This window comes from Octodon degus, unplaced genomic scaffold (genome assembly GCF_000260255.1).
Source record: "Octodon degus isolate 3935 unplaced genomic scaffold, OctDeg1.0 scaffold00197, whole genome shotgun sequence".
In the NCBI taxonomy this organism is placed as follows: Eukaryota; Metazoa; Chordata; class Mammalia; order Rodentia; family Octodontidae; genus Octodon; species Octodon degus.
In genome coordinates, this window is record NW_004524773.1 from 1,003,824 (window position 1) to 1,016,513 (window position 12,690).

Genomic DNA, 12,690 nt, shown 5'->3' on the forward strand with positions numbered 1-12,690 from the left:
GCTTGCTTGCCAGGCAAGCACTTATTCTACTGAGCCATCTCCCCAGCCCCGATAACAGGTCTTTTGCATTGCATTCATGTACCATAAAGAAACCTTTGTGAAATAACACAGTTCAGTGGGTTTTAGTACTTTTACAGATTTGTGCAACTATCACCACAGTCAATCCTAGAATATTTCCATCATCCCAAAGAAGCCTCCATTCTTCAGCTGTCATCTCCGGGCCTCCCCAGCCCCTGGCAACCACAAATCTATTTTTGTCTCATGTAGATTTGCCAATCCTGGACAGACATCTCCTATAAACAATTCATAGAATACGTGGCCTTCTGTGACTGGCTTTCTTCACTTAGATAACATTTTCATGTTCATCAGTGTGATGGCGTGTGTCAGCACTGGCTTTATTTCCCTTGTGAAATGCTAGCGCTTGCCTATGTGGCCTGCGTTTACTCTGCCCTTTCATCAGCTGATGGAGCCTGGGCTGTTCCCACTTTGAGGCTGTCATGAAAAAAGCTGCCTTGGTTGTTGGCATCCGTGTTTCTGTGTGGGCATATTTTCATTTCTCTTGGGTGTACACCTAGGGATGAGATTACTTTGTCATATGTTAGCTGTGTTTACCTTTTTGAGAGGGGCTGGCGAGATGGCTCAGTGGTCTAAAGCACCTACTTGGAACGGGCTTGGCAGAGCACAGGGACTGCGCTTCAATCCCCCAGCACCACATGCCAGCCAGCCGCGCCCCCTGGTGGGCTGAGCTAGCCACACACACACACAATAAATAAATACCTTTTTGAGGAACTGCCACTTTGGGGGCAGTTGAGACAGGGTCTTACTATGTCATGCAGGCTGGCCTAGGCTAGGGTTGAACTCGTGGTGATCCTCCTGTCTCAGCCTTGCAGGTGCTGGGATTACAACATGCACCACCATGCCTGGCTCAGCCCTTCTTTTTTTCTTGCTCTTGTAAAAAAATTTTATTTCTTGGATACAGGGTCTCACTACACAGCTCAGACTCCTAGTGATCCTCGTGTTTTCAGCCTCTCAAGAGCTGAGATTACAGGCCTGCATCACCATGCCTGGTTTGGGTGGCTGGCTAGCTGTGCCCGGGGGAGGGCCAGGCTTGGCATGCAGTGAAAGGGATCAAACCCTGGTCTCTGTGCTTAAACCACTGAGCTATCTCCCCTGCCTCCTTCCTTCTTTCCTTTCTTCCTTTCTTCTTTCTTTTCTTTTTTTGAGATAGAGTCTTTCTAAATTGCTCATGGTAGGCTCAAACTAGCAATCTTCTTGTCTCAGCCTTCCAGAATCTGGGATTACAGGCATACACCATCACATCCAACATAAAGCCTTAGTTTTAAACAGCGTCTTTCTGGCTGCTTTGGGAGAGCAGGCTGAGAAGGGGAGATGTAGAATCCAGGAGGAACTCCAAGGAGGCTGTGACAGCCTGTAGTAGCCCAGATGGATCAAGATGGGACAAAGGAGGAAGTGCGTTTCTGGAGAAGTTTTGAGATGACCCCATTGGGATTTGTTGCTAGATTAGGATTGTGGAGAGTGAAGAGAGGAAGTCAAAGAGTACAGAGTACACATGTGTGTGTGTGCGCGCACACACACACACACACACACGAATTTACCATCGATTGAACTGGCTAAAACTGAGGTAAGGGAGGGTATGAAAGATGGAATTAGGGGCTGAGTTTTTGACACTTTAAGATACTCAGCTGACATTAAGTAGGCGCTTGGGCCCTTGATCCCAGAATTCAATGCTCCCTTTTATTAATCATTCCTTGAATCTGAGTCCAGAATCTCAGTTTTCACCTCCAAATAAGGGGGACAATAATATGATCAAGCACTAGGTTGTCAAGAGGCTGGAGCGATTCCAGTGCAGCACAGGCGGGGAAGGAAAGTTGTCTCGGCTGGAAAGGCGGCGGAAGCCGGTGTGACCCTCCCCGGCCTCTACCCTTTGTCCTGGGTAGGGAGGAAGGGATGATTGGGTCGTCACCTTGTCTTTCCCAGCTCTGAGCTGGGTTTCCGTCTGAGGGGCTGCCGGGCCAGATCTGCTGATGGAAACCAGCTGCGGGAGGCGCCGGGCTCGGCACACGCCCAGGCCCCTCCTCGGCGCCGGCGGACCCCGCTTGGTGGTGAGCGGAGCGCCTTGGCTCCCGCTCCCCCAACCCCCGCAGCCGGGCCTGGGGCCCTGGCACGTCCGGCGCGCCTGATGCTTTCCAGATGTGGGCCGGGCTCCCCTCCCCAACCTGGCCCTGCTGAGCCCGTGGAGGAGGGGAAAAGGAGCTCGGTTCCCAAACCAGTATCCGAAGGTTACCAGAAGCCAGTGTCCCCTTCTGCCCAAACTGTTTCCCTTCCAGTCATTAAAATCCGGGTTGGGTAGAGCTGGAGGAGTAATGACACACCTCTCCTACCTCCACCTCTTTCCCAAAGCGTTGACTGCCCCCTAGAGAAAAAACCCGCAGCCCGCCCTCAGGACACGCCCCCGCAAGGCCACGCCCAAAGGGCAGTCGAGGCTCCGCCCATAAACCACGCCCCCTGCGGCCCCAGCGGTCTGGGCTAGGGTGGAGGACGCGCTGGGTCCGCCCGCAGCTGTCTCTGGACCTTTCTCCTGTGCTGTGTCTCTGTGTGTCCTGTCTCTCCTGTCCCTGTTTCTCTCTGTAGTCCTCTGTCCCTCTCCATCTGATTCCCCAACTCTGACTCTCTAAGTGACTGTCTCTAAGTGTCCCTGAGTCACTCGTTCCCCGCAACTCTCAGCTCCGATTTTCTCTGTCCATCTTCTATCTTCTGCTTCTGGTCCCTGACCCCTCCACCTCTCGAGGTTTCCCTCTCGCTCCCACGTCTTTCTCTGGCCCCAGTCTCCGCTTCCATCTCCCGCAGGGCCCGCGGAGGGCGCCCTGTCCTCGGGTCTCAACATCCCGATGGCCTCCGCGCGGGCCACGGGCGCCGCCGTGTGGCCGGCAGGGAGGCCGGGCGAAGCCCGAAGGCTGCAATGGGCCTGAAAGAGACACCTGGAAGTGCTGCGCGACGACCAGAGGCGGCGGGCATGTGACAGTGTGGCACAGAGGGATTATGAGTGGCGAGGAGGGATTGAATGGGATTGCATATATAATTTACATGTTGGTGACAGTGTGTGACACTGTGAGGTTAGGAGTGCCTGTGACACAGCGACACTACCGGTAACCCTGTGTGGCACTGAGGCATCATGTGTGATTGTTGTGGAAAAGATGCCTTTTGGGGACTCTGTGACACTGAAAGACCATATTTGGAGTGAGATATTTATGCAATACTGTTCCGAGGGGCAGGGGACTAGAGGGCCGCCATGTGTGTTGCAGGGTAGGACGAGCTGATGGCTGGGTCCACCAAGCAACGGCATGACAGGCAGGGTGAACATGGAGGTGTCCTGGGCATGGCAGACTGTGAGTGTAAGACTGTCAGCCACGCCAATGACTGTGAGAAAATAAGTGTGACTCTGAGCTTGTAGGTGATGCCGAGAGACTGGCTCAGGCTTGTGATGGCCAGGGGTGGGCCACTGAAGTGAGTGTGTGCAGTGCTGGAGGTGGCTTCATGAGGATATGTGAGACAGGGAATGAGTTGTGACAGCCACGTGTGACACAGATTGAAGCTCAGCAGTGTGTATGAAGCTCTGAGATTGTGAATGATATTATGATACCCTGAGCGAGCCATGGTGTAATGATGACACTGGGTGTGTGTGTGTGTGTGTGTGTGTGTGTGTGTGTGTGTGTGTATGAGAGAGAGAGAGAGAGAGAGAGAGAGAGAGAGAGAGAGAGAGAGAGAGAGAGGCACTCACTGTGTGTGCTCCTGTGGGAGATGGGATGTGTAAAATTGTGTATACCATCGCGCTGTATGTGGCTATCCATGTCCACCACTGGACAGGCGGCGTGCCACTGTGTGGGGCACGGAGATGCATGTAAGACTGCAAGAGTTTAAATTGCACATCTTATTTATTTATTTTTTAATTTATTTGGCAGAACCAGGGATTGAACTCAGACCCTTGTGCTTGCCAGGCAAGTGCTTATTCTACTGAGCCACCTCCCTGGCCCCAAATTGCACATCTATCTGTGTGGCATTTTGAGAAATTTGCACAATGGAGATAAAACTTAATTCATACACTTGGCACTCTGAGATGGTATATCTGTGGTTGCGGAGCCACCACTGGAAACGACGTAGTATGCGGTGAGAGATGGTAACTGTGTGTGGCATCTGATGCGAACTGGTAGGGCTGTGTTGACACGGGTTGTCTGTGAAGTGAGACACTCCTGTGTACGTCAAGACCGATGTGCCTGCCTGTGGAGGGCACTTGGAGCATGAGTGTGTGTGCTGCTGACCCGGCCATGGCTGATGGAGTAGCACTGAGCTGGCAAGTGTGACCACATTGACAGGGTGAGAATGTGTGTGGGGACGTAGAGGCTGTACAGGACCCACGGGACAGATTTATGTGACTGGAATACGTGGGACTGTGCTCAGGGCACCCCTAGAAGGACCTACCTTCCTTCCTTTCTTTTCTTGTATTTTTGAAACAGGGTCTCACTGTGCAGTTCGGGCTGGGCTTGAGCTCATTTTGTAGCCCAGGCTGGTCTTGAACTCAAAACAATTCTGCTGCCTCAGCCTCCTGGGTGGTGGGATTACAGGCATGTACCACCACACCCGGCTTAGCGGGACCATCTTCCTGTGAGTATGAGAGATACCCCAAGAAAACAGCAACAACAACACAGGAGAGAAACAAAGAGGGACAGAGAGACATAGAGAGGACCCAGAGAGACCCAGGGCTGGCAAGGGTGGCAGCTGCGAGAGGAGGCGGGTCCTGAGGGGCTGCGCCCCAGGAGAGGGGGCGGGGCGGGCTGGGGAGGGGACCCAGCCAGGCAGCTGCTCTGAGCCTCTCTCTGGCTGCAGTCATCCCAGCCGTGGGCAGCAACAGGTAGGAGGCTCTGGTCCTGGTCGGGACAGCCTGTTCTGGGGCCACTGTCTGCCTGGGAATGGATGAATGAATGAGTGAATGGCTGACTGCATTATGGTGTCTCCACCAGCCTGGCTCTCCCTCTGTGCCTTCATCTGCCTCCACCAGCTCCACTCTCCATCCATCTCTCCCCGGCCCCTCTGTTTCTCTCTGGCCACTTCTGTCTCCCTCCTTTTTATCCCTGTCCCCTCTTTGCCTTTCTCCCCTGTTACTCTGCCTTTTTTTTCTACCCCTCTATCAGTTCCTCTCTTTATTTTGTTCCTTCATCCCTCCATCCTGCCATCTCTCGCTCCATATCCTCAGTTGTCTGCCCATGCCTGTCTATCCTGCCCCTGCTGTCTCTCCATCCTCCCTGCCCCTCTCCTGTCTGGCTGGCTTGGGCTCCCCCAGCCCTCTCTCCTGGCTGCTAATGAGCAGAGCATCCTTTGAGGTGGTCAGGGGTGGGATGGGAGGGCTCCCCGAGGGTGGCAGAGGGGGCAGCTGCTGCCAAGGCCATAATGAGGCCCCCTCTGCTCCCCTCCCGCCGCGATCTTAATTCTCAGTTCTCCCTGGAGCCACCGCTAATTGGCCTGGGGAGGGCCCCCCTTCCTGGCTCCTGCTCCATCCCCAGGGGGTGAGGACACCTGGATCCCTACATCTTGATCCAGCACCTGGTGGCCCTGTCCTTCTGGGCCTCCTCTACCAGCCTCTATGCGTCTCTCCTTTCTCCCTTGGCCCTCTCTGTTCCTCCCCCACTTGCCTCTCTACCCATTCGAGCACTCCTTCATTCTCTGGTCCCCACGAGAGGTCTCCATTCTTTCCTGTACTCCTTTCTGGACCCCATTCGCGCACCCTTTCACCCATGCCCCTGTGACTGGGTCCCACCTCGGGATACAGATGTGTCCCGGCCTGCAGGCATCCCCTCCACTCTTGCCTGGTATTTAACCTCTAGCCTGCTGCAGCCATGTCCAACAACATGGCCAAGATCGCCGAAGCCCGAAAGACGGTGGAACAGCTGAAGCTGGAAGTGAACATCGATCGCATGAAGGTGCTGGGGCCGCGAGGGTAGGAGTGGGGGGTCTACGCAGGCCCGCTTTGGGGGCGTCCCCGTAGGTGGGCGGGTCAGGGGCGGAGCCAGGTCAGGGGCGGGGCTGTACGAAGAGAGGCGGGCGGGGCCATACAGGGCGGGGCTCGCGCAGCTTAGAGGGCAGGGCTGCGCGGTCCCGGCTTCTACACATCCACCTGCGCGCCTGCAGGTGTCGCAGGCCGCGGCCGAGCTCCTGGCTTTCTGCGAGACGCACGCTAAAGACGACCCGCTGGTGACGCCGGTACCTGCCGCCGAGAATCCCTTCCGCGACAAGCGCCTCTTCTGCGTCCTCCTGTGAGCCCTCCCGAAAGCTTACCCTGCCCTGCCAAGTACGAGTCCAATAAATTTGATGACTGTGGTGGTGCCTGTGCTTTTAGGGAAACTGAGGCACATGCTGAGTTTCGACTACCTGAAGGGGATTTGTACTCTTTCTTGCTTCCGATTGTGTGTGGAACGGAAGGTGGGCCCTTTGGATACGGAGGGTGCACTCCTCTATCGAAGCCTGGAAGAAACTGTCCTTCCTTGAGGGCCCCACTATCCTATCCTGAGCTTACTTAAAAATTGTCCCAATGGCCCCAGAAAACAGCTGCATGATACTCATTTTACAGATTAGGACATTGAGTCTCAAAAGTCTCAGAGGGACTGGGGAGATGGCTCAGTCGCTTCCCTGGCAAGCGCAAGGGCCTGAGTTCAATCACCGGTTTAAAAAAAAAAAAAAAAAAAGAGGGGCCGGGGAGATGACTCAGTGGAATAAGCGCTTCCCTGGCAAGTGCAAGGGCCTAAGTTCAATACCCCGTTCCACAAAAAAAAAAAGTCTCAGAGCTCAGAGATCATGGGGCCCTAGACCTTGGACCCTGGACCTCTGGCTGGCTTGCTTACCCCTGAAGGATTCCAGCCCCCTCCTCTGGCTGCAGCCCTCAGAGTACCTGCTCTGTGACCAATGCTGTGCTGGTCACATGGCTGAGACCCACATTGCCCTGGTTCTGCCCTTCTGGGGCTCAGAATCCAGTCAGTGCGGCAGATCTGTCCCAAGATAGAGATGTTGGAGAGCCTGACCCAGCTTGGAGAATAGGGAGGGCTTCCTGGAGGGGGAGACGTCAGGGCTGGGACAGGGTGGTAATAAGACTGGGGACCTGCAACAGAGAGCTTAGCTAGAGGTAAGCCTAGGCAATTTAACAAGACTCTGTCTCAAAAGATTTTTTTAAAAAGGGCTGGGGGGGGGCTGGTGAGATGGCTCAGTGGTCTAAAGCACCTCCTTAGAACAAGCTAAGCTAAGCAAAACACAGGGACCGCGGTTCAATCCCCAGCACCACATGCCAGCCAGCCCCGCCCCCTGGTGGGCTGAGCTGGCCACACACACAAAATGAATGAATGAATAAATAAATAAATAAATTAAAAAAAAAAAAAGGGCTGGGGGGTGTTGCTTAGCAGGAAGGCCCTAGGTTCAATCCCCAGTGCTAAAACAAAAAACAAGTGAAAACTTTTCTTTTTTCTTTTTTTTTCTTTTTTTTTTAATTTTGAGCACAGAGGAAGTGACTTATGATCATCCTGGACCCTGCTCTGTGCTTCCTGGAACACACATGGGTGGTTGGCAACAGCCGCTGTATTTTTGGCTTTCTACTTTTAGCCTATATGATGTTTAAAGACATTCTTGATTTGGTTCCCAATTTGGAAAATAGAGATATTTTCAATAAAAACCACGCTGCCGCCTTCTCTTGAATTGTACCATCCACTGACCCCAGGGTGACTATAGGCTAGGAGACTGACCCTGGCTTCCCAGTCTGCTGAAGTCCCCGTAACATCCCACTGAATCCCTATTCAAGAAGAGAGGAGGCCTGGGGTGGTGGTGTGCCTGTGATCCCAGTGCTCGGGAGACTGAGGCAGGAAGATCAGTGTGAGTTCAAGGCCAGCTTGGACTATAAAATGAGTTTAAGTTCAGTCTGAATTGTGTATAAAGACTCTATCTTATTTTTTGTATTTTTTGTATTTCAGGGAAGGGTCTACAGGGTGTTCAGGGTCTCACTACTAGATTAGACTCGTAGTGATCGGCCTGTTTACAGCCTCCCAAGAGCTGGGATTCCAGGTGCATGCCACTACGCCCAGTCTCAAGAGCCCCGTCTCAATAGCTGTCTCAGTGCACCCCTGGGGTGGGGCTGGCATGACAGGCCCAGGGATTGACCCCCCACCCTGCCCCTTCACCTGCTTGTAGGTGCTTTAATCCACGGAGCTATTTGGCCAGCCCTAGAGACCCTATCTTTAAAAAAGAAAGAAAAAGGGAAGAAAGAAAGAAAGAAGAAAGAAAGAAAGAAAGAAAGAAAGAAAGAAAGAAAGAAAGAAGAAAGAAATGGGAAAACTAAGACCAGTGGGCTGTGAGTTTGATTTAACCACTGTATCTGCTGGCCTGAGGGCCTCTGGGTTTGCACCCCCTTCCTCTCCTCACCCTTCTCCTTCCTCATCGATTTGGGGCTGATGGAAGCTGGACTCCTGGGTACGACTGGAGGTGGCTCGCTGGGCTCTCTTCCCTGTGCGCCTTCCGTGAATCTGGCAAATGCTCCATTATTTGGATCGGATTAACGTCCCTTGGGCTCCCACTCTGAGCTGCCGTAGGACTGGGGCAGGAGCAACTGTAATTACCTCTCCCTCCTGCCTCCCACCTCTCTGCTGGCTCCTTTGCCTGGTTGCATCATGTCTGTGGGAGCCCCTGGGGAGCCAGGGGACAGGGAGAGAGCCAAGGAAAAGCTGGCACAGGGGAGGGGGAAGATGCTGGGGAGGGATGGAGCCCAGAGGTTTCTCCAACATCCCCGACCCAGCACCACTGCAGCTAGAACCTGACATGCAGGGGAATCTAGGACCCTAGCACCTCTTTCGGGGTCTGCTGGCTTGTATGGCTGAGATTCCTGAGTCTTATCTCTCTGTCTGGCAGGGACTCTGTGCTGGACACCTCAGGAGCCTAGGGACTTTTGGGTAGAGACTCTTGGAGCCTGGAATCTTGGAGCTGCACAGGGCGAACCCTTCCTCTTTCTTCCATCTTTCGGGTCTGGACAGCTGCAGGGGGAAATGAGGGCAGCTGGCTGGGATTGGTGTGGGGGAGCAAGGGCAGCGGGGCAGAAGGAAGCAGGAGGAGAGGTCTGCCTGGAAGAGGGGAAGCAGGGAGGAGGGAGAAGCCAGAAGCCACAAGGACCAGGGCAGGTCCCTGGGTGACCAGCTGCCATGTGCACAGACCCAGTTAATTCTATTAGCCTTACAGCATGGCTGCCCACCAGGTCTGGTCACTGGCTGCTCTTTCCTGCCATCCTATCTGTGAGGTCAGCTGTAGGGCCAGGCCCAGGCTGGGGGCAGGGCCGGGCCAAGCAGAGGCGAGGTGACTGCCCGGAAAGTGCTTGTCCTCCCTCCTTCTTCCCTACTGCAAAGCTCTGGCCACTCCAGCCCAGGGTGGGTGTCTTCCGTCCACACCCTGGTCCTTGCACCCTGACCCTATGTGTTTGGGGCAGTGCTTTATTTTTTTTTAATGTATTTAGTACAGGGTCTACAGGGTCTCATTACATAGATCGCACTCATAGTGATTCTCCTGTTTTCAGCCTTCCAAACGCTGGGATCCACTCCCTCACTGCATCCTCACCATGGCCTCCCAAGACACTGCTTATCCCCATCCTGCAGACACGGAAATCAGGCATGGAGAAAGGGCTGTCCTCTGGCTAGGAGAGCCTTGGGGATCCAAGCTAGGGTCTGATGGAGGCTGTGAGGAGAGGTTTGGGGGCTGGGTCTTGGAGGTGGGCATGAGCATCTCCCAGGGAGGGGCACAACGGACCAGAGGGGCAGTGGGGAGTGGGGCAAGGGCCCACTGGGGGTGCAGGGAGGTGGAGAGAGGAAAACAACCTCTGACATAGGTGTGGGCGCTGCCAATGGAAGACCACTGCGGTCGGATGCAAGACAGCTTCTCTGCGGCGGCAGGGACCGTAAGAGGCCACAGACTGAGCAGCAGCCCTGGTGAGGCGTGGCAGCTGGTGGCGTGAATGTGCGGGGTAAGAGGTAGGGAGCCTAGGAGGCCGGAAACCAGGCAGGCAGGAAAGGGGCAAGCCCAGGGCAAGTGGCAGTCTCAGGTTTGTGACACCTCCTGCCTGAGGAGGTGGCAGGCAGGTGTGGGAGACCATTGTCACAGCCCTATGCTAGTGTCTCTCTGTCTTTCGGTGCCTTTGTGCTTTTTGAGACAGGCCCTCACTTTGTAGCCCAGGCTGGCCTCGAACTGCTCCCACTGAGTTTGCCTCTGCTTCTGAGTGCTAGGATTACAGGCTTGGGCCACTGTGCCTGTCCCTGCCCCCGGAGGGGTGATTCTACCCCTGGGCCTTCATTCTCAGCCTCCCCCTTTTAATGTTTACTTGGAGGCAGAGCTTTGCTTACTGTCACTAAGGTACACAGGCTGGGCTGTAATTTAAAATCTTCCTGCCTCTGCCTCCCAGAATTCTGAAATTACAGGCTGTGCTACCACATTCAGCAGCTTTTCAAAAAAAAAATTTTTTTTAATGTATTTAGCACAAGGTCTCACTACACAGATCGGACTCATAGTGATCCTCCTGTTTTCAGCCTTCCAAGTGCTGGGATTACAGGCGTGCGCCAACACGCCCAGTCGCAATTGCCGTCTCAGTGCGCCCCGCGGGAGGGGCCAGCATGGCAAGCCAGGGATCAAACCCAGACCCCGCGTCTGCCTAAACACACACAGCAGCTCTGCTCTCGAGGACACACACCCAGATAGCGGTCTTGGCTGGGTACCTCATCTGAGGGCGCGCTGCCTGGGTCGCCATGCCGTGTGGATTTAAGCTAAGTACCTCTATGCACAGTGCCCGCGTGGCCTCCTGCCCCCAGCCACTGGCACACAGGAAACTGTTAGGTTTGCTGAATGAATAACAACACCAGGAGCTACTGGGGAGAATTCCTGGGACGCAGGCAGAGTGAATCCTCCCAATTTTCACGCGACAACCCAATGCAGTCAGGGTAGCACTTTGATGAGGACCATGGAGGCTTTGCCAGGGAAGCAGTTTTCCTGGGTCACAAGGCAAACTGTGGGCGGTGAGGGCAGCTCAAAGTCCATTCTTGCTGGGCATGGTGGTACATGCCTGTAATCTCAGCACTTGGGAGGCTGAAGCAGGAAGATGGCCGCTAGTTCAAGCCCAGCCTGACCACATAGTAAGTTCAAGGTCAAGCTGAAATACATAGTGAAATCCTACCTCAGGAAGATAACATTAAAACCAAAACCCAAAACTCTATCTTTTTCTCATTGAGCCAGGGTCCTCCACATACAAATACATATGGGGAGACATAGCCACAAAGAAATGTGTAAAAGCCTACTAAACATTTGTTCTAATGGTGTTTGTAAATAGGATCTCAAGTCCGCATCTTGTACAGCAATTAACCACTGAGAAGAATGTATGCAGTGTGTTAGTTACTGAAACTGTCCTAGCTATTTGATTTGAAACTGTCTCATTGCTATTTGTTTATCAATAAAATTATGAAAAAAAAACGCCCAAAACCTACTAAACAGACACATACCAACACACGAATAGACCCAACTACGCCCTTCAAGAAAACTTGGCCTTTTGCGGGAATACCAACCTGCATGGGACACAGCGGCACATACCTGGGTGTGTCCATGCACAGAGTCCTGCCTGGTCACAGTAATCTCACACAGAGCACAGAAACCTACTGGCGGGAAGAGGAACCCTGGCTGGTGGGAAGGCAGACTAGTGAAATCACAGTGAAGATCAGTGTAAAGCATCCTAAAAAATTAAAACTACAAATTTTACTTGACCCAATTGTTTCCCTTCTAAATATTCTCACAAGAGAGTTGAAGCCTTCATGTTACAGGGATCATGCATAACCAAGTTTTTAATTTTAATTTTTTTATGCGGTACTGGGAATCAAACTCAGGACCTTGGGTTTGCGAGGCAGGCACTGAAACTGCTGAGCTATATCCCCGGCCCATGACCAAGGTATTTAGCAGCACAGCTTGTAATAGCTAATGCTTGGAAATGGGCCATATGTCCATCAGTGGATGAATAGGTAAAGAAAGGCAAGGATCTATTCATAATGGGGTACCACTGTGCTATAAAGAAGGATAGATTTGAGTCCTTTACAGGGAAATGGATGTACTTTTTTGGGGGGGGTATTTTTTAGGGAAGGGTCAAGAGGGTGCTCAGGGTCTCACTACTAGATCTGACTCGTAGTGATCTGCCTGCTTACAGCCCCCCAAGAGCTTATAGAGATTACAGGTGCACGCCACCATGCCCAGTCTTGGATGTACCTTGAGACCATAATGTTAAATGAAAGAAATCAGACACACAAGTTTAAATATTGTATAACTTCTCTTATCTGAGAAATCCAAAGTATAAATAATTAAAAAAATAGATAATAAGAAAGAGGGAGATTGATTTTTTGCAAATGGGAGCTGGACCAAAAGATGGAGAAGGAGGGGCTGGGGAGACAGCTCAGTTGAATAAGTGCTTCCCTGGCAAGTACAAGGGCCTGAGTTCAAGCCCTGGCTCCACAAAAACAGAAAACAAAATGAAACAAACAAACAAAAAAAACTTTGGGCTTAAGCTTTACTAAGGTTTAAAACCTTAAAACAGAAGAGCAGCCCCTGTTGAATATGCTAGGACCGATCTCC

General features: G+C 52.8%; 1 protein-coding gene across 2 annotated transcripts; it reads left to right on the top strand.

The window, feature by feature from the left end:
• The first annotated feature begins 2,259 nt into the window (after positions 1-2,259).
• Gng8 (G protein subunit gamma 8) lies at positions 2,260-6,372 on the top strand. Of its 2 annotated transcripts, none has more exons than XM_023704590.1 (3): positions 2,260-2,300; positions 5,898-5,993; positions 6,202-6,372. In XM_023704590.1, exons 2-3 carry the CDS (start codon positions 5,910-5,912, stop codon positions 6,328-6,330), a joined length of 213 nt encoding a protein of 70 aa, XP_023560358.1. In that variant the 5' UTR covers positions 2,260-2,300; positions 5,898-5,909; the 3' UTR covers positions 6,331-6,372. The 2 variants fall into 2 exon arrangements, with proteins under 2 accessions (XP_023560358.1, XP_004644340.1); XM_004644283.3 differs by lacking the exon at positions 2,260-2,300 and adding an exon at positions 4,624-4,927.
• The last annotated feature ends 6,318 nt before the right edge of the window (positions 6,373-12,690 follow it).